This window comes from Cyanistes caeruleus, chromosome 5 (genome assembly GCF_971803275.1).
Source record: "Cyanistes caeruleus chromosome 5, bCyaCae1.hap1.1, whole genome shotgun sequence".
In the NCBI taxonomy this organism is placed as follows: domain Eukaryota; kingdom Metazoa; phylum Chordata; class Aves; order Passeriformes; family Paridae; genus Cyanistes; species Cyanistes caeruleus.
Genome location: NC_141705.1, coordinates 51,385,591 through 51,408,816, shown reverse-complemented (window position 1 = coordinate 51,408,816; position 23,226 = coordinate 51,385,591). Strand labels below are relative to the sequence as shown.

Here is a 23,226-nt window from a genome sequence, read left to right as displayed (position 1 = left end):
TCTGTCTTATTTCAAGGCAGCTGAATTATTTTGGTTGGAGATGCCTCATTCTTTGAGTTTTTTTAACAAGTGCATGTTTTCATTGTTCCACCCCAAATACTGTACTACAGTGCATTAAAATGGGAAAAAAGATATCATTTTCTTGGGAAAAGAAGGCTTTTTTTCTCAAGTCAGCAGAATTAATACCTCTGCAGTCAGGTGCAGTGGGACCAGTATCTCATCTTAAGAATACATCAGAGTTCTTAACTGTTTGCTCTTACCTCAGAGCTTCTGCAGCTCACAAATATTACATTATGTTGATCATCTCTATTTCAAGACACTTAAAACCTTCTTCTATTTGAGCATTATATAAATGAGCTTTGCTTATCTTGTACTCATAGTTGGAGCTATTTACATATGTTATACAGATTTTCTTTTCTGTTTTCTTAGTAACACCTGCTGTGTTTTCTTAGTAACACCTGTTCTTGTGTATTAAATACTAGAACTGTGCTTTACAGATCTATAGGTTTTATTTTGGAAGAACAACTTGTGTTTTCATCAGCCCCATACCAATATGTGTTGACTTGTTGCCTTCTGTATTGCATGCATAGGTGTGGAATTTCCTCCCAAAAGGAAAGTTGCTGACTTGACCGAAGCTTCCACTGTGAGCCATAGTGAGGGGAGTAAAGATAAGACAAAGCAGAAAGCTTCTGAGAAAGAGCAGAATGGCTTTCAGAAAAAGGACAAAGGCAAAAGGAGCATTTGGAGGGCTGAAAGAGAAACAGAACACACAGAGGAAGAGTCTGCTTCCGAAGATGGTGGAAGCTCCCTGGATGAGGACTACAGCAGTGCTGATGAAGTCATGGAGGATGGCTACAAAGCAAAAATCCTCAGCTTCCTGCAGGATGCTTCCCTGAGTGAACTGACTCTGATTCCCCAGTGTTCTCAGAAAAAGGCTCAGAAGATAATAGCGCTCCGGCCCTTTAACAGCTGGGACGCTCTGGTAGGTCTGCATTCTTCCTTTCCTATCCCCAGCCTGCCTAGAGTCAAGGTGGCTTCAGCCGAGGGAGGCTTAGATGGGTGGCCTTATCCTCATTAGGCTGAAATGCTATGTTCCTCCTAAGCCAATAGCGTTTCAAATAGTGTCATATGACCTGATTTTGAATGAATTAAGGGGTGATTTTTCTGGAAAACTCAAGCTGATTGGCTGACAGTACTGTCACTCACTCTGTAGCAGAGAAAGTTGGTTGATTTCACTGCAGAAGGAGAAATTAGAGCTTTCACTGTGAGAAGGAGGTGTTTGCTAGCCTATTCTGAGCTCTTGTAGCTGACAACCCATGCAGAAGGGAAGAACGTGGCAGGACCTTTACTGCAGACACTTGTATAGCAGCAGCAGCAGCTTCCAGGGTAGCTCCATGATTGAAGAAGCCAGCATGGATGTTTTTATTTTCAGGCAAGAAATGGCTGTTCTTTTTTTTTTTTTCTTTTTCTTTTTTTCTTTTGTGCCTTTATCTTACTGCAGTGCAGCTTATTGTCTAGCATGGTTTTGCTAGCTAAGCAATGCAGCCATTTTTAGTGGAGTGAGCTGCTGTGTTTTTATTAATGAAAGGTAAAGCATGAGAATGCTCAGCCACAATCCATCACAGAAAAGAAAGCAGTATCTGTTGGTAAGTACGTTATCCACTGTCGCTTTGTTGATACTTTCGGATGTTTACCATGGCTTGTTTGTAGACTTCACATTTCATACAGTTTCAGTTAACTGCAAGACCTCAGACCTGCTAAGAGCAATGTTCTGGTAAGAAATTAGAAGTGCATTACAGCAGATAGTCTTGATTTAATTTATTATTGCTTTGAATTTTAAACAGTAACTGTGCACAGGCCTTTTAACAGAGTAATTTGTGTTTATTCATCAGTGTGCATTCTGAACCCCCCCACTGATGTATGCAAGAACTTCTTCAATATGTGTTAAACAATAACATTTATTATTCAATGTGTGAAATACATTACTACAAAACAGTAAGAGATGCTAAACAGAATTTTAAGGAAAACAAAATGATCTTTGTATGTTGTATTGTAAAGGGAGGGGGGAGACAAGAGGACGATACTTGAAAAAAAAATACAGGGTACTGGTATGCTGCAAAAGAAATCCGTTTTGCCCCGAGCCTTTGGCTTCTCACAGAACATCTGTCATACAGCTATTACTTTCTAAACTTGTTGGATTTTGTCTGAGCTTAACTCTTTGCAGAAGTATTTGCTACAGGGCTCTTCTCCTTTTCTGTGTAAAATATTTTACGGGGAAAAAAAAAGCTGCATGGGCCTGTTTGCGTTCAAAATTTGTCTTTCATGAAGATTGCTGGTGTCAGCAGCCACATGTTTATGTAGTATTGCAAATACTTGCCCAGAGTAGAAGTGGTTTGCAGCAGATTTTAGCAGATGTTTTGTATCAATGTGGATTTAGTTGTTTATAAATATCCAGTAGCTCAGTAACGCAGCATTTTTCCTACCAATTAATAAGGGTAGTTAGAATAATGGAGAGAGATGATTCAGTTAGAGCATTAAATAAATTGGCTTAGTTTTAAGGCCTCTTTACTCTAATGGTATCTTGTGTAACACAATGTGAAGTACTGCAAGTTGTTACCATGTGTTCATTGTTAGATTTGAGGAAGATATTAAGGATCTCAGTCTGAGATTAAAACTAAAGCCTACTTATTTGTAAATTGAATGTTTTATTCCTGGAAAACATAAATGAGAATGTATTTTTTTTTTATTGTAGACTTTTTTTTTTTAAATTTGGACTAAGCTATTTTGTTTCCAAGAGGGTTTAAATTAATTTCATAGGCTTATAAGGTTAATAAGAGCACTTGGAAATACTTACTCTTTGGAGTAGATATTTCAAGTGTTTAACTTGATCTAGTAATGCTTAAAACATATAGAAAGAAATTTAGTAGACACAGTTCTCAAAATAAATGGAGGGAGCTGAAACTGTCCTTGCTCATAAAGATTAATTAATTTGGCAGTTTAGAAATGCCTGCACTGTACATCAAGTACGTTTTCCAGGAGGATAGTTTTATCCAGTCTTTAGTGCTGGACATGACTGGCTGGGAGAGCCTCCTCTCAAATGCCAGCTTGAATAAAGAGTACTCAGGTATGTCCTTGAGGCTTTGGTGGGTGTCTGTCTCCTTGGAGAAGTGAGCAAGGTGTGCAAGAACTGATGGTCTCTGTCCAGGATACATTGTGTGCACAGGGAAAGTAGTAGGTAACAAAAGAAATTGGGATGTGTTTTCTGAGAGCGCCACTCTCATCCTATTCACTTCTTACTCACAGCCAAAAATGGCACACTGCTTTCTAAAGCAAAGGCTTTGGAAGGGTGGCCCCAGGGGCTTCTGCAAAGCCCAAGCATGGAGCTGAGACATAAGAGGAAGTGTGATGGGCAAATGGGAGATAATGAGGAGCAGCTCTGCACAGCTGGGAGTTAGGGGTTAGAATACAAAGGGAGCAGATGAGTGGTAGACAAACTAGAGGATGGTCAGCAGAAAGCATGGCTGTGAGTGCTACGAGGAGAGGAAGGGATGAACTCCAAGAATGTTGTCACCTGTGGAGGGGAAGGTGAAGCAAAGGATCAGCCCAAGCTGAAGGACAGGGTGGAGAAGAAAATTCACCTGATCTCATATGTTAGGTAGATCTTGTGCAAGGGGCTGATGTTCGGTGATGTTTCGCAGTGCAGGCCTGCTTTGTGCTGGCTTCGTGCTCTATACATCCTTCAGACAGACATGAGGTGGTAAACCAACCAAGTTAAGACAGACCTCTGCTCCTGGTGGGTCTTGTCACAGGGTCATAGAAATCCCAAGCTGGAAAGGATGAAATCAAAACCCAGCACAGGACAGCCCCAGGAATCACACCCATGCCTGAGAGCATTGTCCAAACACTTCTAGAGCTCTGTCAGGCTTGGTACTGTGACCACATCCCTGGGGAGCCTGTGCCAGTGCCCAGCCACTCTCTGGGTGACAAACCTTTTCCTAATATCCAGCCTAAACCTCCCCTGGCACAGCTTCAGGCCATTCCCTCAGGTCCTGCCACTGGTCACCACAGAGAAAAGACCTGTGCCTGTATCTCTGGTTCCCCCTGTGAGGAAGTTGTAATTTGCAGTGAGGTCTCCCCTCAGTCTTCTGTTTAGCTTCTCATTTCTCTTTCCTGTTTGCTTTGAGGTCCTGATGATACCCCACTGGCACACACTGTGGGCCAGCAGACAGCATAGTTGCTTTCCTTGATGGAAGTATTTCTGGGCACCAATTACCCTTCTTCCCAATCCTAACTCCCCTAAAAAACTCGTTGGTGCTTAATTCTGTTTTAACAGTGCTCTCATTTCCAAACTGTGGCATTGCCCTGTGGTGGAAACTGCAGCACTCAGCGCCATTCCTCAGCAGAGAGGCTGTAAGCCTCTTACAGTAATGGAAGGGCAGTACCTGCCCGGGATTGCTGTGTGCCAAGAAACAAAAGCAGAGCCAGACTGGCTCCCAGAGGAGCTCTGCTGGGGTTTTGGGGTCTGGGTTGGTGGTCTTGCAATTTTCTGCTTCCTCTGGTAAACGTGGGAGAGAAACTAGAGAGGGTTTAATGCTATTCAGTTTCGTATTTTTAAGGTGTGTAACTGTTACCTGTTTGGATTTCATTTTAGTGCAAAAACATGTATCTATGTGAGACTTGCTGTATCCTCTCATTCTTGGCATTCACAGTATTATTCTGTCCCAAAATAAGCTGTCTTATATAGCATTTAAAGTCTTTGTGGTCTACAGAAATTCTTACAGAATACACACAAGCTGATGGAAAGTGTTACATTGAATTGCTGACACAGCACATCACTTTTAGAGAAATGGTGGAACTGAGTTGTCAGAGGTGGATCTTGCCCATCATATTCTGTGCGCTGCAGCAGTATATGAGCTAGGAGATACAGACTTAAGGGAGTGTAGCTCCACCTTTTTTGTCATCCCATTTTGTTTGGCTGCACATATACAAACTGCCACAAAAACCAAACTCCAGAACCACCTTGCACCAAAGCCAGCTGAAGGGAAGGAGTAAATGCATCAGGTAACAATGGGAAGCTGCTTACAGTGGAAATGGTGTTTGTTGATCGAGGCTGAGGCTGACTTTCACGCTTAGGCATTAAAGAGAAAGCCTTCATCATCTTGAAAGTGGTGTAAAGTAAGTCCAGAGTGTGTTGGTGCGGCAATTCCTAGTGTGCTGGGAAAGCTCATGGGTTCAGTTTCCATGATGGTCTCACATTTTTGGGCCTTAGTTGAAAAAAGCTGAACTTGGGTGGGTGTCAGGACCTCTAGAAAGCAAAGGCCACCTGTGAATCTGCTTTGTGTTCTGAGCAGGGTAACACCCTGTGATTCACATGCAAACCAGTGGCTAAAGTATTTCTTTATACGTGGATGTTAATGTGCTGACATGAAACAATACAATTTCTGTTAATAACATATGGCTCAATTCTCCACACCTTTATTTATGGATTACAGGATTTCTATTCATGCCAACCAAAGCTTTAGTCATCAAAACAAATGTCGAAATTTTGTAGGCACCTATTAAAAACGGTGTTCTTTTTTATTTCTAAATGGAGGTGTCTATTTAGAGAACGCCTTTACAGGTGTTGACATGTGCACCTTAGCCTGGTCTAACCTGTGAGTGATGGTAAACTTTCTGAGGTTTGTTTAAAATGGAAAAAACACAAACAAAAATATACCCCCAAACTGTAATTGCATCACTCCATTTATTTTTAAAATATTTTCCTTATAAAAGCTGTTTTTTAAATTCTACTTTAATGTAATCTGGTTATACTCTTCACCTTAACAAAACTTGCTTTTACTCTGCAGTGTGGCTATATTGGAGAGTTACTTGAGCTGGATCATACAACTCCTTTTTTATGGGAGGAATTCCTGGAGGAATATGAAGTCTTCTGCTAAATTTTAGCAGATCCCTGGTCTAAAATTAAAAAAAAAATCTGTGTGAAAACTACTTCTGTTTTAATACAAGAATGATAAATCCAAAGCATCTTTTATTCTTCAATTCTTCAAATCCATTAATAAACAAAACCCAAAAAAAGCCTGTTCTTTACAGTGAAATACACATAAATTTTGTCATTTCATTTTGTTTGGCTGCACATATACAAACTTCCACAAAAACCAAACTCCAGAACCACCTTGCACCAAAGCCAACTGAAGGGGAGGAGTAAATGCATCAGGTAACAATGGGAAGCTGCTTACAGTGGAAATACTCGAGAAAATACTATCATTACAAATATGACCCCAGTTACTGCAGAAACATATTTAGTGGCAGGTTTTATACTTTCTGCAGAAATCTGCATGGATTTCTCCTAAATTCTATGACTACATGGAATTTAGGAGAAATCGATGGGCCTGCTGAGGGGCCTGCTTTGATACAACTTCAGGCTGCTTGTCTCTGATATGTAAAATATTCATCCTGTGATGAAGATCTGAAATTTAGAGGAAGGAAATACACAGTAGCTAGTGTGGACTTGAGCAAGCAAGCGGTGGAAGCAAGGCTTCTTTGTACTGACAGTACTTGGTGACCACAGAAAACCCAACATAATGCCCAAGTCCAGTTTGACTATCTTTGTGGTAGAGTTAGAACTGGAATCAGATAATGCTGAGCCCCAGGGAGACCCATAACAAAATATAGTAACCTTCATTATAGATTCTTTTGTTTGCCTTGATGCCTACATTTTGCTTACATCTTATACCTTTAGTATCCAGTAAGGTTTGTTTAAAAGGGTATCTTAATGAGAATCAGTGGGTTTTTTTCCTTCCTTTTGGGGTTTTGATTTGTTACTGCGCCTAGCCTTCAAAGATGGCTTTGCACTGTTTGTTACCTCCTGTTGAGGATTTTGAGTTTAAAGCGCTTGTATTTTACTTCAGAAACTGAAGAGAATTTGTATCTCTTAAGATTTTGAGTTTCACGATGTGCGGAGCTCCAATGATGACCTTCATTGTGGATTTACACAGTTTGCAGTGGGCCAAGTGTAAGGAGTACATGGAGTTTTGAGAGAAGATCAGGATGCTGTTGTTGTCTCCTACTTGAATTACTGCATGCAGCAGCTGTGGATTTTCACTGCAGCTGCTTTACCAGTATTCATAGATATTTTTATTATTTTTTTTTTTCAGTTTGCAAAAATGACAAAGACTTCTGGTTTGTCAGAAGATATAGTGTGGAACTGCAAGATACTGCTGAAGGAGAGGGATGTGGTTCTAAAGCTTATGAATAAATGTGAAGACATTTCCAATAAACTGACAAAACAGGTAACCAGGATTACTAGAGACGGAGAATATGGATGGAACATAGAACAACCCTCCATTCTGAATCGCAGGTATCTCATTTTTATACTTTAGAAGGATGATGGACAATAAGGTGTACTTTCGAAGACTGTGATTTTCAGCACTGCAGTCTCTGAGAGTAGAGGTGCAGATTTTTGATACGTAGTAGCTCCCAGTGTTCTAGATAGTGATGTGCAACACTTGAGAGACTAACAGATTTTTCAAGCGTATCAGGAAAGGTGGGTAGGCAGGATAAGAGCATAAAAATTCTAACAGGTTTTATTTCATCCCATTTCTGGTGAATGTAACAGCCAACCTTAAGCAATGGAATCATGAGTTGTCAACTTTTTTCAAATAAAAGCCCAAGCAAACCTGCTTCTGTAATGGGGGACAGATTTCAAATAGGATTCCATTTCAAAAATGCTACATTGGAACAAATCTGAGCAAACTGGACAGCTTTGTCAGCTGGATGAAAGACGTCCGAAGTTCAGTTGTACAAAGTAATCTGAAACTCAGCATCAATTGGAGTGGCAGCAGGGATGTGTTGTAGGGAAGGATTTCTTTCAGGGATGTAAATTGGTAAGGATATCCAAATGGATATTAGGAGGTATGGATATGGTGGAGGGTATTATCCTAAGGGTTAGGAAATGTTGGGGTGTATTGGGAATGGCCAAAGTAGCAGCTTGAATTCTAGTTGGATGCTATTACAAGTAAATAGCAAAAGGATTCTCAGCTGTGTGAAAACAAAACCTGGGAGGAAGCAGGAAGTCTTTGAAGAAAGATGTCAGTGACATTTCTTCTTTGGAAAAAGTGTTGAACTGGGTGACTTGCTGTTGAGTGTGTTTCATGGGTTGTGTTTTGGGTTTTTCTTTGGTGCTGACACAAAGAGTAACTGTACAACAGAGCAAAATTAGGGATGCAGCTGCAAAATGCCACTTAATTGTGTATTTTAAAAATGAGTGGTTATGTAACTGCTTTTATCTGGTTGTGTATCACTGATTGATATCATGTGTTACTCACATTGATCATTTTAGATCTATGAAAATGCAATAAGCAACTCAATTCATATACAGGTGACTGATTAAGAAAGTTTCTTTGTGTAAAGTAACTTTACACAAGCAAAGTAACAAAAAACTTTGCATTTCTCACTACGCAAAGAGGTCTGGAGTGCATTAAAATTAAAGCAGTGTTAAACCTGCCAGTCTCTGATTACCATAAATGGAAAGCTGTGTTTTGTGAAGAAACAAGTAAAACATAGTAATAAGCTTGATTGTTTTTAACAGTTTGAAACTGAAGCCATATCAGAAGATTGGTTTGAACTGGTTAGCACTGCTGTATAAACATGGATTGAATGGCATCTTGGCTGATGAAATGGTAAGTGTGAAAGTGCTTGTCTAAGAACCATTAAAATTTTGCAAAAAAGACATTGTTAAATCCTTGCTTAGAAACCTCAAGCAAATTATAAGTAATTTTAGATTGCAGACAGCTCTCCAAGATCTTAAAAGCTGCTGAACTCTTTTCCATTTGAAAATCAGAGGTAGCCTAAGATTCATGGACACCCAGAATTGCAAGTCGCATAGTGTCTTCTGATGAAATGGAACCGGTTTCTACCACAACAGGTTGTTTTCAAACCACTGAATTTAACAGCTCCTTTTGTAAAAATATGGTTCATTCTACTTGTCAAGCATTTATTGCACTGAGCCCCTATTTTCTCCATTTCTTCATCAGTTTCAAAACAGACAGATAAGACAGCAAAAAAACAAGGTAGAAACCTTCTCTGCTTCTGCAGAAGCAGCATTTCCACCATCTCTTGTCATGACATTCCCCATCAACTTTGAACTAAGAGAGACAAGCTTATGGGCTTGAGGTTTTGTTAAATGCTGACACCATCTGTAGTTGTACAACAGAAAACACCTTATGATGCAGCTGCTGAATTTGTGGTCTGTTGTTTTAATCCTGGCTGCTGTTCATCTTCTGATGAACCATGAATGAAAGCACTGCTTTGCCTTGCTATGACTTAGGCAGTGCTTCTCAATTTCTGTATGTTTCATGTTAGTAAGAATGTGTGTATTTTGTGGTAGATACACAAAATTTTTAAGTTCATGATGCAGAAAACAGGAAAAGCGAGTGTTGATGGAAATGTAGGTTTATCTTAAATCTGGTTCCAGTGTTAAATTCCACTTCAGAAACAGCTGGGATACTCTTTGTACAACTGGAATCAAATGGAAATAAACATTTCGTTTCCAAGTAATAATTTTTCTGCACCATTGGTTCAGGAGGTAAATTTTTGAAGATTATCTGAGGGATGAACTTGAACTAAAATGAAAAGCTTCATAAATTGAGAAGATGAATCTTTGTTCAAATATTGAGCTGAAATGATAATAAAGTTTGACTGAGATTGTACTTAAGAAGGAATTGTTTCCTGTAAAATTGGTAAAACAACAAATTTTCTAATCAGATTTCTAGTCTTTACTGGGCCATCACTACACCATAATTGTCTTATGAGCTGAAAGCACTTTGATATCCCACAAATTGTAAGTTTTGTTTAAATGGATTTATTTTCTCTTAGGGCTTAGGAAAAACAATTCAAGCTATTGCATTTCTGGCTTATCTCTACCAAGAGGGCAATAGAGGTCCCCATTTGATAGTTGTGCCGGCTTCAACATTAGGTAAGTGAGAAGCTTCAAAAATATTTTTGTTAGGAAAAGAAAAAAAAACAACACACCAGTCGTGGACATACTGTAAAGCAAAGATAATTTAATGAAAGAAAATTTGGTTTACTTATGGTGGTACTCAACTTCTAAAGTAATTTGAATTGGAATGCAGACCATACTGCAGACATTCTTGTTCTGAATTAATTAGACTTATCATGGACCTTTTTTAGATTATCTGTCTCCTTTGAAAAAAATGAAGCTGCTTGTTACAATCTGAACCTGTGTAGCATAGTCTTTTTTACTTATTGACTATTGGCTGAACCTCCTAGTCTTCAGGCTGTGCTTAGGGTTAGGTTTCATGGCATTTTAAACACTCACTGTCTTTTTTCCTCTTTACTGCACAGCATCTGTCAAAGCAGATGACAGTCCTAAAATGATGAGGCTAACTGTCTTTTACTTGTGTGTTCTGATTGTTTTATGGCCTCAGTTGAAATTGGAAAGAGTATGGTGAACTGTCAGCAAAGCTGATGAGGTTGAGCAGAAGATGGTTCTTGATGAACTTAAATTTGGATTTGTTGAATGACAAGGGAAAGTAACAAGTTGAATTTAAAAAGTAAATACTGCTTTTAATATAAAATACTTAATTTGGCTTCAGAAACTTCTCTTGATGTGTCAGAAAAGTTTCCAGTTGTTCAACTTAGGTTTAAAATCGTCATTTTTAGTGTGCTTTCAAACTCCATTAAAACCTGAGGTGTTTGTAAGAATATGAACAAAGGTGCTTTTATGAAGTCAGTCTTGGATCCAAATTGTAGAGACAGATTGGCATTGCCTGGGCAGTGCAGTCTGCTGGCAGCTTTCCTGACACTTTGCCAGAGGTGTCTCCTCATCACTGATCTGGGTCCAGCCCCTTCCCCAGTGGCATTCAGCAGAGTCCCCTTGTGCTGTGGTTTGGGGTCAGCACTTGTGTTGACTCTCCGGCAGCAGCTTCCCCTTGGGCACAGCAGTGTTGCCTGTGGCCATGGTGCTGCTGCACACCTGGAGCTGTGCAGCCAGGATGTCAGGCCTCTGCCTGCCCCCAGAGGCACTGTCTCTCCTGGTGACATACTTCTGCAGACAAGTTCTGACAGATGAAGTGATTTGCTTTCTGGGGATTTAACTGTCTAGGGAAGAAACCAAACTGCAAAGATACACATTGTATTTATTTCACACAGTGGCTACAGACCGTGCAGGGCCTGTTCCTGCAGGACTTTAAAGTTTTTACTGTTTACTGGTTTTTAAAGTTTACTGGCTTTTACTAGAAGCAATTTTGGGTTGGTTCAGTTTCTTACATATCAGTTTTCCAGTTTTAAGACAGATGTTTCCTAACCTTCAGGAGAATTTAAAGGGATTTGCATTAAAATCAGAAGTTCAGTTTGATGCTGAGGTGTGAAACAGGAAGACATAATAAAGTATAAATGACTTGGGTTTTCTTTTAATCTTGTCTCACAGATAACTGGATAAGAGAAGTTCATCTGTGGTGTCCTGAACTGAATGTCCTCTTTTACTATGGTGAGGAATCTAGTTGAAAAAGGAATCCATTAATATGGTTGCTTGCATGGCCAGTGTAAGAAAAGATGATTTGGTCATGGCAGTGTTGTTTTAAGACAGTTGTTTAAGGCACAGATTTATTGATGAGTGATTTCTCTGTGGTGTCTTTAATTGTTACATGTATATAAATATATGTGATTGTACTTATTTTATGTTTTGTCCTTCTTTAGGATCCCAAGAAGATAGGAAACATCTCAGGGTGGACATTCATAATAAAGTCGTTGATTTCAATGTGATTGTGACTACGTAAGTACAGTTAGGACCACAAACAGTGAGCTTTAGTGAGATCCTGCTGACCTCTAGTGGTACAAGAAACCAGAAAATTTTAGGAGTTGGGTTTCAGACAGTGGTTAACTAGGGTTTTATGTGTGGAAGAGATACTGTGTCACAGGTATTTTAGGTATGTCTGTCAGCATGTATATTATGGATATTACATTGTAACATATTTCAGCAGATTTTTAGGAAGTGTTACTGAGAGCATTGGCTCATCAAGTAAACTGAAATAATTTGCCAGTAATAAACTGTGTTATGGTTGGTTACTTCCAGACAGTTTTACTGCCCCTCATCTCATGTACCTTCTCCATAACTTAACAATGGTAACAAATTTAATTTGATTGTGATAACAGTACATTCATTTTCAGAGAGAGACTAAGTGCAAGTGATATTTGTCTCTGACAGATACAACTCTGCAATCAGCAGCTCAGAAGATCGAGGACTGTTCCGCAGGCTGAAGCTTAACTATGCAATTTTTGATGAAGGTCATATGCTCAAGAACATGAGCTCTGTCCGCTACCAGCACCTCATGACAATTAATGTAAGAGGTTTAGTTATTGCTGGGTTAGAGGGGAAAAGCTCCTGGCTTTTCTGTTTTGTAGTTACAAGCAGGAGGAAAATGGAATATTAACTGCAAAGTTCACATACACATTACTTTAGAGAAACTACAGTATGCAAGTGGCCTTGAGTGTTGGTGTGGTGTAAGGAGTGGATCCTGCACAGTGGTCTCTTTCAGGGAGGTAGCCTCCCAAAGCAACATAATAAATTTCCTGTACCGTCGTTACAATGATGCTAGTGCTTGAGTTTCAGTATTAAGCAAGTTCCCAGTTATATCCCGTAGTAGCAAAGATTTTAAAGATGCCATTCTGATTACTTGTGCTGAAACCTTGTAGTATTTAAGGACCTGCTCTGATAGGATTGTGTAAAAAGAGCCAGCTTGAAATTATTTTCTCTTGTGGTTTGCAGCCTGAGTAAGCAGCGTTTCTGAAAAAGATTTGAATACAGTTCTTTCTCTGAATATTATGATCTAGTGCTGTAGTATTTGTACAATAATAATAAACTTAAGAGCACTTACTGCAACTTATTTTTCAAGATTGTGTTTTCATCCATAGCCTTTTAAAAAAGCTGATCTTTAAGCAATAAAACTTGATTGTGCTTGCAATTCAAAACTTGTGCTTAAGTACGGTATTACATTAGAGAAATTAATGTGGGAGCAGCAATGAACACAGTCATCAGGAGGAAGAAAAAATACCCCAAACAACAACAAAAAAACAAACCAAAACAAAAAACCCAAACAAATACACCAAAAACAAACCACAAAACCCACCACCAACAACAGCCAAAACAAAGCCCAAATAGAACAATCAAGAAGCCTAATAGATCCAGGAATGTTTTTTCAATTGTCTTAAATTGGTGCACAGTTCCCCACAGATCTGTAAACAATTTTGTTGAGTTAACAAGGAAATTATTCCATGAGTTCCAAATATGTATTAAGTTTAAATAGTTGTAATTTAAACCAAGCTCATTTTCTCACTTCTCCATAGCTGTGGTTTTTTTGCCAATAATATTTTTTAGCTTGTTTGACAAATGTTTCTCATTGCTCTTTCCACTTTGGACAAACAGGCCAAGAATCGCTTGCTGCTAACAGGGACTCCAGTTCAAAATAATCTGTTGGAATTGATGTCCCTCTTGAATTTTGTCATGCCCCATATGTTCAGCAGTAGCACAAGTGAAATTCGAAGGATGTTCTCTTCAAAAACAGTGAGTACCATGAATTCTCTTCTTGAAAGTAACTTCTTTCTTTTTGCTAGAAGATTGCTATTGCTGCATAACTTCTGTTTTATTGGTATCTTATGAAACAGGTAGTGTGATTATGAAAATCTATAAAATGAAACAACTGAGTAAACATTTTAAATTAAAAGATGCTGTAACAGGATATCTTAGAATACTAATGGTTAGGTCAAGTATGTCTGTTTTGGCTGGGGTTTTCATCAATTTAGAGAAGGTGGTGGTGTTAACAGCTGAAAGCTTCACAGTGTAATTGAATTCTTTCAATGTTTTCCTTAGAAGAGTGCTGAAGAACAAAGTATATATGAGAAGGAGAGAATTGCACATGCAAAACAGATAATAAAACCATTCATCTTGAGAAGAGTAAAAGATGAGGTAACATTTTATCATTAAAATGATGGGTTTGTGTTACCAAAAAGCCTCATAATCTCTGAGACTAACACTATAATATGAGGCAAAATTACTTACTGATCTTAAAAAACATTAATGGGCACTTGCAGACTTCAGTGGTCAGTGTTCTGAAGGGGGTAACACTGATTAGCAGGGGAGTGGATCCCACGTATTGCATATAATATATCATCTGGAGTGTGCAGTAACAGTAACATGTTAGTTGATGGGGAGGTTGATTTATAATCCAGGTCAAGAGCTGAGTTAGTGAAGTTATAAGCAGTGAAATGAACCAGGATGAGGAGAATGAACAGAGTATCATAACATCTATAAGACAGTGCAGAATTACTGGTGGTCCACAACAGTACAGGTTTTATCTGGTATCATTTTATTTTGTCAGGTCCTTAAACAACTACCTCCCAAAAAAGATCTCATTGAACTGTGTGCCATGTCAGAGAAACAGGAACAACTCTACTTGGCTCTCTTAAACAAACTCAAGAAAACTATTAACAGTAATGGTATGTAAGGGCCTTGTTTCCTTTTGGTGGGTATTTTTTCATGCTTAGACATATGAATGTGACTACAGTCTTTGCTTTGTAGAAATGGGTAATGCTCATAAACTGTCTGTATCCCTTCTATGAACTTTTTGAAGTTTAGGTAATAGGTGAATTTTCAAACTGAGCTCTTGCAAACAAAGGTCTGCTGAGAGATAAAGCTGTTTCAGATGTTTCTTTTCAGTAGTTGTACAAAGATGCCTTCTTTGTTTACAGAGAAAAACTCCGATATGGGGAATGCAATGATGCAACTTAGAAAAATGGCCAATCACCCTCTTTTGCATCGTCAATATTACACAAATGAAAAGCTCAGGACGATGTCCACCCTCATGCTCAAGGTAAGGGGATGGGATTCAGAAGCAGTCCTTCATTTCTCAGAATTTCTAATGCAGACTTGTTTGTTTTGTTGTCAGACTCCTGGTCAAAAATGTATCTTTGCCAAACTTAATTCACTGTTGCTGCTTTTTATTCCTCTGCATCTATCCAGTGCTCTGATCAAGCTCCGTAGGTATTTAACACTGATTTCTGTATCATTAGAATGGAGGGAACAGTTGTGGGACTCCTTTTCATAGGCTCCCCCTTAGCACCTCTTCCCTCCTCCCCTGGATTTAAAGCCAAAATGTTTGTGGAAAAAATCTTAGATGGGCACTTGAGTTCAGTAGCTTTCTGAGTAGCAAGAACTGAGTAGTGCAGAACTGAAATAGGGAAGACATAGGTGTTGATCTGTTAAGGATTTTTATTTTTTTTTTAAATTTGTATGACATTAATGCCTGTGGAGCTTGGAGAAAATTGTTGATTATTTCTAAAATAGAAAAAAATACAAATCTTCATGTACAGCAGGTGCTCTAAAAAAAGTTGGAGCTGGCTTTAAATATTCTTCAGGTTTTTTTTTTAAAGTGAAGCCAGACAAGGCTGGTGGGAAGCAAGAAGTGACTCATTGGTTTATGAAGGATTTTTGTCCCTTATTATTCCCATACCATTGTACTCTCCAGATGTCACTTTCTTTTCCTCTTTCATCCAGGCATGACACCCCTCTACCCACCCTACATCTTGGGCTGGGCTTTCTATGTCTTCTACCATCTATCCAAGGATTTGACCTCACTTTTAAGGGAGTGTGTCTTCAGGGGAAGAGGTCTCATAAAGTTGTAAAAGGTCATAGGGTTTGATGTGAAGTAGGTAATTGCTATGAAGGTTGAGCATCTCCTTAAGTTTTTGCCAGTACAAGTGCTTATTAGAGCTAAACTGTGAAGTAATTATCCTCTCCTATAAAAGAGAGTTCATCTTTTGTTGCTTGCATGAGCCATGCTCTAGCATTTGTTCATGTCTAGGTGTGTTAGTTCTTTCTTTCGGAGATTATGGATGTTACTGTGTGGTGGCTTTGCTTTTAATTCTCTGGTGAAATTGTGTGTTATGCATTATTTCCCTTTATTTTTGCTAACAGGAACCCACACATCGTGATGCTAACCCTGACCTTATCTTTGAAGATATGACAGTAATGACAGATTTTGAGCTGCATGTGCTTTGTAGGCAATATTCTCACATCAATGACTTCATGTTGGACATGGATCAGATCCTGGATTCTGGAAAGTTTAGAGCACTGGAACACGTTCTGTCCGACCTTAAAGAGAAGGTATTACAGATGTCTGAAGCTTTTTCCTGTCTGGAGAGTGGCTCTAAATAACTGGTTAAATTATTATCTGCCAGCTCTGTGTGCAACCCTGTTGCTTTGCTGTGGAGTTTTACAATGTAATTTAGTGCATGTGCAGAATTGCAAAGCAACTCTTGCAGCTTTTAATGTGTAGCCCTGAGTATGCACATCTCTCTAGAGACAGCTGAAATAAATTTTCCCAGTTTTCCAAGTTTCAGAGTATTCATCCCAAGTTAAGTATTCTAAGAATATATGGGGTCTTGCATAATTTTGATGCCTCCTGGACTTGGACATTCTCTTGGCAATAGAATAAGACTGTATTACATTAGAATAATCATGTGTGTGTTAAGCCAGTGGAAAGGTAAGAAGAGGTCCTGCTTGAAGTCCTGCCCTGAACTTCAAACAGTTTATTTTGCAAATAAGCATGTGCCATAATTCTTCAGAGTATCCTGAATTTGCATAGGTGGGTGCTGTGGATCTATTTCAAACAAAATAGGGCTACTCTCTTTATGACATTAAATATTTAAATTTAAGTTTTGAATGAAAGTGTTTTGATGTTTATGGAGGAAGTAATCTGTCATTTATGCATTTGATTTGTGATTTGTTTGAGCCACCTAAGCACAAAGTAATTAAAATATTACTGCAATGACAGACAGTGAGTTAATGCAGCGAAACTGCTGGATATGGAATCTTCTCTGAAAGTCAATCCTGACTGGATGATTTTCAGCTTAAGTCTTTTATTTTGGAAAACAAGGATTCTGTGAAAGTAAAATCATAATTGACATCAATAAAGAATTTTTGTAGTTCATAGTTGACATGTTTCAGAATTTTTGTTTTGCTTTGTCTTTCCCAGGGTGACAGAGTTGTGTTGTTTAGCCAGTTCACTATGATGCTGGACATCTTGGAAGTTTTCCTAAAACACTGGCAACATAGATACATTAGGCTGGATGGAAAAACGCAGATTTCTGAGCGGTATGTGACTCTTGCCAAAAATGAGAGAGAGAGAAGGTGAATGTGTTGGAGAGGGGGGAGGTGACTTCAGACCCTTACCTTTGTTTTTTCCAATGTGTAGAAGTCTGTGCTCACTGGACATTGACCACAGAAGGTGTTTAATGTTGAGTTTCAGATCACCTTAGTAAGGGTGAGGTTGAAAGATGTTTTAGATGGTGGGGTTACAGTCTTAGCCATGGAAATTAAAAATGTATATCTTCAGCAGTTCCTGGTGTGTTTGATTGCATGTCATAACACCTGTAACTACTCCTTGGAAATAGCATGTATCTCTTTTACAGTAGGCAGATACACCCCTTTGTTTCTCTAGGACAAACCATTCTGTCTGTCCCTGCAGCTGAATATGTTGCAGTGCTTTTCTTGTGTTTGAGCAGAGCTGGTTTTCTGTCTCAAGAACTTCTGAGGAATTTTTTTGAATGCTTTTTCCTTCATTTCAAAGTGCTGTCATTCTTGCTGTGGTGTTGCTTCCCACATAGAGCTGCTGTCTGTTTCTGCCCTTGCATGTGCAGTTAGTACAGAAGATTGTCTTGAAGCGTAATTCATCCCCTGCCTTCCCATTTGTTTCATGTGTTTTAGTCTTCCATTGTCCTCCAACTGACTCTTTGTGTTCTGTGATCATCAAAAATCTTTTTCTAAGCCTGTTTTGACTCTTTGCTATCCATCTGTCACTCAGTATGTGTCTCTGGTCCCTGCAGAGGACTGTCGGTAACCTTTTTCCTGCCATATAACATCTGTACTTCGGACAGCAGTGCCGCTGTCCTCTCTTCCAGAAGATCATCCCTACTTGCACGTTCAACTCTGGAGCCAATGTGTTCTAAGGTCTGATGCACGGTGTCTTGTCTTCTGCAGGATACATCTGATAGACGAGTTCAATACTGATATGGGTATATTTGTATTCCTTCTGTCCACCAAAGCTGGTGGCTTGGGCATTAATCTGACCTCGGCCAATGTTGTTATCCTTCATGACATTGACTGCAACCCTTACAACGATAAGCAGGCAGAAGACCGGTGCCACAGAGTAGGTCAGACACGGTAAGACTTTCTTTTAATTATACTGCTTGGGTTTTCTTGGAGGTGAGCTCTCAAAGGATGCTAAAAGGACAACAGGATCTATGATTATAAGTTTTAAGCAGAGACTTGAGTAGAGCAGCTGTGGGTTGTGTGGGAGCTAGGAACTGTAATTGTCTTAGTCCTTGTTGCTGGCAGAACAAACCTTTATTTACACTTTCCTCCTTTTTCTAGTTCATTATAACTCTCAAATTTCTGGTGCTAGGAACTATCCCAAGGCAAATCTGAAGTCTTTGGGACTGTCTGGCCAAGCTGTTTGTTCTCTTCAGGAGACTTCTAAGCTTTTAAGTGCCGCCCTGTCAGAAAGAGTGAAACTATGGAATGTGTGTAATTTCAACTGTATTCAACAGTAAAATGAAATTTGGGGGAACTTATTTATATTAATGGAGATTTTTGACTGTCCAGACATCTGGAGTGGCTGGGACCGCAGGAGAAAACATGTTTTCTGGCAATGCAGAGCACAGTTGTTCCAGAAAAAAAGTCTAGAAGCTCTTTGTATTGCCCTCTCATTTATTTCCTCATCCTTGTTTTAAACCCCAGCCAGCTGAGCCAAGGCATAGCATCCTGCCCTTTTGCACTGATCCAAACTAGGAAAATGGATATTTTTTCTTGTCTTTTTCAGAGAAGTACAAGTCATAAAACTTATCAGTAAGGGGACTATTGAAGAAACCATGCTCAAAATCAGCCAACAGAAACTGAAGTTAGAACAAGATATGACTGCAGCAGAATCAGGTATGTGTCTTGCACATAATGATGTCCATTTAAGTAAGCTGAAGCTGCAGTATGTTACTCTGAAAAAAAGAAGGTTCTTGATGCAGACAAGTCTTTTGTTGTTTGGGAGTTTTTATGCTAAACTAGAAAGATGTATTTTTGCTGGCTGTTCTTTGATTTCACAGGAAATGCCCTCTGTATCTGAGCCAAAAATCAGTGACCTACAAGCAGAGAATTTTTTTACTGTTTAGGGGATGCAGGCTTTTATCTGTTTATGTGAAATATTTTAAGCTGTACTAATGCTTGTCTTTATTCCTCAGGAGAAGAAGGAACCATTCCAGCAGATATAGCCACGCTATTAAAAGCTTCATTGGGTCTCTAAAATGTAAATATGTTGTGAAATTCAAGGAAGAAAGGTGATGATGTACCCCAAGGACTCTTTCATTACTGTTGACCAGGAGTTTTATGAATGTTTATAACTTTTTGTAGTTTCTTTATTGTATTGCTCATGGTATTAAAAATTTTTAACACCAGTATCATTTTTTTGATGCTTAAAAGCATAAATGGCCCAAATGTGCCAACCTCAGATGCTGAATAAAGGTTTTACAGATTACTTTTGAAAATGGGGACCTAAGTAGTAATTGTTTTAACAAATCTGCTACTGCTTAAGATTTGTCAGTATTTTTGTAATTATTTCTACCTCCAAATATATATATATATATAAACTGTCTGTTTCACTGGATTCCGCGTGTAGATTTTTTTATATGTGCCTTATTTGACAATGCTCGAGTCTGTTTCCGGTTGTTTTGGTTCATTTGATGTTCCATACTGGTTTTGTATCAACTTGTTCCAATAAAATTCCATAGACTGACAGAATGTTTTCGTGCTTGCAGTGGTTTGGAGCAGGTGAGAGGATGATAATGTGCATGTTACAAATCAATTAGGCAGCTCTCAAACCAGCTGGAATGTTCCAATCGAACTGACTTGGCTTTGTCCAGGAGAAATTAATTACCAGTGTGTCATTATACTCTAATTACAATGGTGTGAGAATATTGATTGTAAAAGCAGAACTCCTGACAAATGGTTTGGTCAAGTCTGTTGGTATTCCAGTCAACTGTACATGATTTCTGCAAATTCAAAATGGGTGGCAAGTTAAAGCTTTTCCAAAACTTGTTTTCCAGGTGTGGACTAAACTGTTCAGCTTTTTCTAGAAATGTTCTGTGGCTGTGCTGTCTATTCCAAAGTGCACAGCTGAAATAAGGTGAAGATGCACTGTATTGTTTGAGAAGGGATAGGATAAGAATCAGTTTTCTATACTTTTTTAATTTCACTGGTTCTGCTGGACTAAATAGATGGATTGAACAGAGAGCTACAGGTGTTTAACGCTACAGCTGGTTAGGTTTTGTGTTTCTGCTGAGCATGATGCTAGCCCAACTCTTATCCCATTGTACCTGCATGTTCTCACCTGCTTGGTTCAAATGTGGATTGAAACAAGATCCCTGCCCTTCTGGGTGGGCTGTGTGGTGTTGTGGATGTGTACAGGATCAGCTAATGTAGTCTGGAGGAGCAGTGGTTACCCCTGGGGTCAGTATCTGTCCTTAGGTGCTGTGAAGCTCACTGTTTCTACTCTTTTCAGCTGGGGGTCTCAAGAGAATGCAGGGCTGCCATCCTTGGAGGTAACCAGAAGCTAACTGGATGCAGTCCTGTCTGCTGGCTCTAGGTGGCCCTGTCTGAGCAGGGGCTTTGACCAAATGACCTCCAGAGGTGCCTTCAGCTATTCTGTGGCTCAGTTTTTCTTATTGGGAAAGAAGTACAAGGAAAAAAAAAAAAAAAAAAAAAAAAAGCCATTCTCTCTCTGAAGTCAGTTGCTGAAGAGGAGTTTTGGGATCTAAAGAAGGGAAAATTGAAGAGCCACAGCAAAGCATGCAAGGAGTTGCAAAGCAGGTGAAGATGGGAATTAGTAAAGCTTGTTTCTTTCTGTTCTGACAGTATTTGACTTGGTTCTCTTAGGGGTGGTTTGGTGTCACTCATGATTCAGTGAAATAATACTTGAGGTGGGAGGGGAAAGTAAATGTGAAGGGAAATGCTGTCCCAACAGTGGCAATTTCCAGCACAGTGTTGCCCAAGTTTGTTGTGGTTTATCTGCTTACACCATACAATGGAGACCTCTCACAAGCACTTGTCTCCCCTTGAGTTTGTGTAAACCACTTTCATCCACAGCTGTCCACATGGCCAGGATTTCCACCTGCCTTTTCTCCAGTACTGGAAAAGCAGACCCTTCATTTGTTCTAAACCTGGTTGCCACCACCAACCCCCAGCTTGTGTCTCCTCCTTACTGGCATAGATACTGTGCTGTTGAATGTTTTTGCAGCTGGTGCATTTATGGAGAACTGGTGGAGGTGTGGGTACCAGCTCAGCTGGGCAACTGCTTTTTGGCTTGTTTTGGAAGTTTTTGTTTTCTTCAGAAGCACAGCATAAACCTCAAGCTTCTCAGGCACTTTTTTTCAGGCCTTTGAATTTTATTGACTAAGTGGGTCTTCTTTTTTTTTGTGTTTGTTTGTTTGTTTGTTTTGGCTTAGTGTCCCAAACATTTGCCCTCTCCATTTAACTTGCTTTCCTCTGGCTTGAATGCCTGCAGTAGGCAAAATGTTACTGAGATTGCACCTCTCTGGAAAGGCATATTCACCTTTTCTCCCTTTGAGTGCTCAGAACATTAATTGGTTTGATCAAGCACTGTGTTAGTAGAGGGGGAATGTGATTGAAACCACACTTCAGTGAATCAGTGTTTATTACTCTACTAAATCAGTGTTTTAGATTTTCTTGCAAGTGGATACAAGTGGTAGATTTTGATTTGATCCAGCATAGCCATCTGAAGTTAATGTAATTGATTCAGGAGTTAATAACTTAGGATGCTTGTCATATTGAAAACTAAACAAGCATTTGTTTTTCTGAGCAGCTGATCTACATTACACTCTTTGGCCTTTTCTGGATCCAGGCTGCAATAGCTGGAAGTGCTTGCACTCTCTCCCTGAGAGCCAAAAGCCTGGGGTATTTGTCTGCCAGGTCAGATTTACAGGACAGAAGTGTCGTACTGCACACATCCCAGTAGAAATCGGCCCACGTTACCTAGTGGAAATGGGACAGAAAGCAGTAGATTTTAGTTAGTAATCTCAGAAGCCAGGACTACTAATATTCTCAAAAAATTGTAAATTTATAAATTTTCATTCTGGGGTTGGGGTTTTTTTAAGCCCATTTTGACTGGACTGGGTTGCAATTGCAAGGCTTGACTTCAGTAAATATTGGTTAAAATAAAGTCGTGGCTACAAATATTAGTTGTGTTACAATCTTAGTCTTTCCTGCTGAAACTGTGATTCAGAAAACATGTTGGGGTAAAGTACTATGTTTTTATAAAATGTTTTTTTTTGCATTGCCTTATAAACAAGTCAGTGATGATAAACAGGGTCCTGTGTAGTCATGAATTTGTGTTCACAGGTGCAAAGGCATTTAAAATGTTTTGTGTCAACATACTTATGAACTGCTTTAGAAAACACAGATCCTAGTCCTGGTTTGCCTCAATTTTCTAATATTGTGGAAAGCAATTTTCACTTTGCAGTTGAGTGACCAGTTGTGTGTTGGTAAGACCAAAGGGTTAAAAGTGTGGGGAGAGTTGCTTCATGGCCTGACATGAAACGCAGAAATGCAGCAATAGTCCATTATTTAATTTTTCTGGCAACCTGGTGGGAATGGGAGAAACAAAAATTATACTTACAGAATTCCCTACCAGCCACTTCTTATCCCCTAAGAAAGTATCCAAATCTTTCAGCAGCTCAGGTGCTTTGTTGGTGAGGATATCATCAAATGCTTTTTTCTGGTGGAAGAAACACACAGAGATGCACAGCAGTCAGCAAAACTGAATTTTTGAGGGTTTTATTATTTATGAAAAAGAAAGATGACATATGAAAAAGATTAGGGTCAGGTACCAAGACATGGCATTTGTGGCTTCCTGAGCCATGACTTAAAGCCAGTTCCTCCCTAATGAGCACCTGAGTGCTCCTTGATGGTGACATGATGTCTGTGATGATGCTGCTCCTTTTTCTGTGTTAACAGAAAAAAACACCCAGCCATGGCAAGACAGGAGCTCAGCCATCGATTTGGGAAGAATCCAGCTACAAAATATATTCCTAATGGCTTATAGCAAATTATGGGGGGCTCTTTTGAATGTTATCTTTTCTAGTGTGCAGAGC

General features: G+C 39.2%; 2 protein-coding genes across 7 annotated transcripts in view; one reads left to right on the top strand and one right to left on the bottom strand.

The window, feature by feature from the left end:
* Window positions 1-19,855, top strand: part of SMARCAD1 (SNF2 related chromatin remodeling ATPase with DExD box 1) — a 42,061-nt gene extending 22,206 nt beyond the window's left edge. For 2 of the 4 annotated variants that reach the window (XM_023925818.2, XM_023925821.2), the window contains exons 9-24: window positions 591-982; window positions 7,155-7,357; window positions 8,588-8,678; window positions 9,874-9,973; window positions 11,447-11,506; window positions 11,716-11,791; window positions 12,224-12,359; window positions 13,442-13,579; window positions 13,886-13,981; window positions 14,394-14,511; window positions 14,764-14,885; window positions 15,989-16,177; window positions 17,049-17,167; window positions 18,053-18,235; window positions 18,894-19,003; window positions 19,303-19,855. In XM_023925818.2, coding sequence (XP_023781586.2) covers window positions 591-982; window positions 7,155-7,357; window positions 8,588-8,678; window positions 9,874-9,973; window positions 11,447-11,506; window positions 11,716-11,791; window positions 12,224-12,359; window positions 13,442-13,579; window positions 13,886-13,981; window positions 14,394-14,511; window positions 14,764-14,885; window positions 15,989-16,177; window positions 17,049-17,167; window positions 18,053-18,235; window positions 18,894-19,003; window positions 19,303-19,364 — 2,195 coding nt within the window. In that variant the 3' untranslated portion in view covers window positions 19,365-19,855. The remainder of the gene's footprint in view (window positions 1-590; window positions 983-7,154; window positions 7,358-8,587; window positions 8,679-9,873; window positions 9,974-11,446; window positions 11,507-11,715; window positions 11,792-12,223; window positions 12,360-13,441; window positions 13,580-13,885; window positions 13,982-14,393; window positions 14,512-14,763; window positions 14,886-15,988; window positions 16,178-17,048; window positions 17,168-18,052; window positions 18,236-18,893; window positions 19,004-19,302) is intronic. The other 2 variants (XM_023925819.2, XM_086888469.1) reach the window with 1 other exon arrangement.
* Window positions 19,856-21,752: 1,897 nt separating this feature from the next.
* HPGDS (hematopoietic prostaglandin D synthase) overlaps window positions 21,753-23,226 on the bottom strand; it is a 28,921-nt gene continuing 27,447 nt past the window's right edge. For all 3 annotated transcript variants that reach the window (XM_023925824.2, XM_023925822.2, XM_023925825.2), the window contains exons 5-6: window positions 22,752-22,850; window positions 21,753-22,108 (exon numbers count right to left, since the gene is read on the bottom strand). In XM_023925824.2, the coding sequence (XP_023781592.1) occupies window positions 21,944-22,108; window positions 22,752-22,850 (264 nt within the window). In that variant the 3' untranslated portion in view covers window positions 21,753-21,943. The remainder of the gene's footprint in view (window positions 22,109-22,751; window positions 22,851-23,226) is intronic.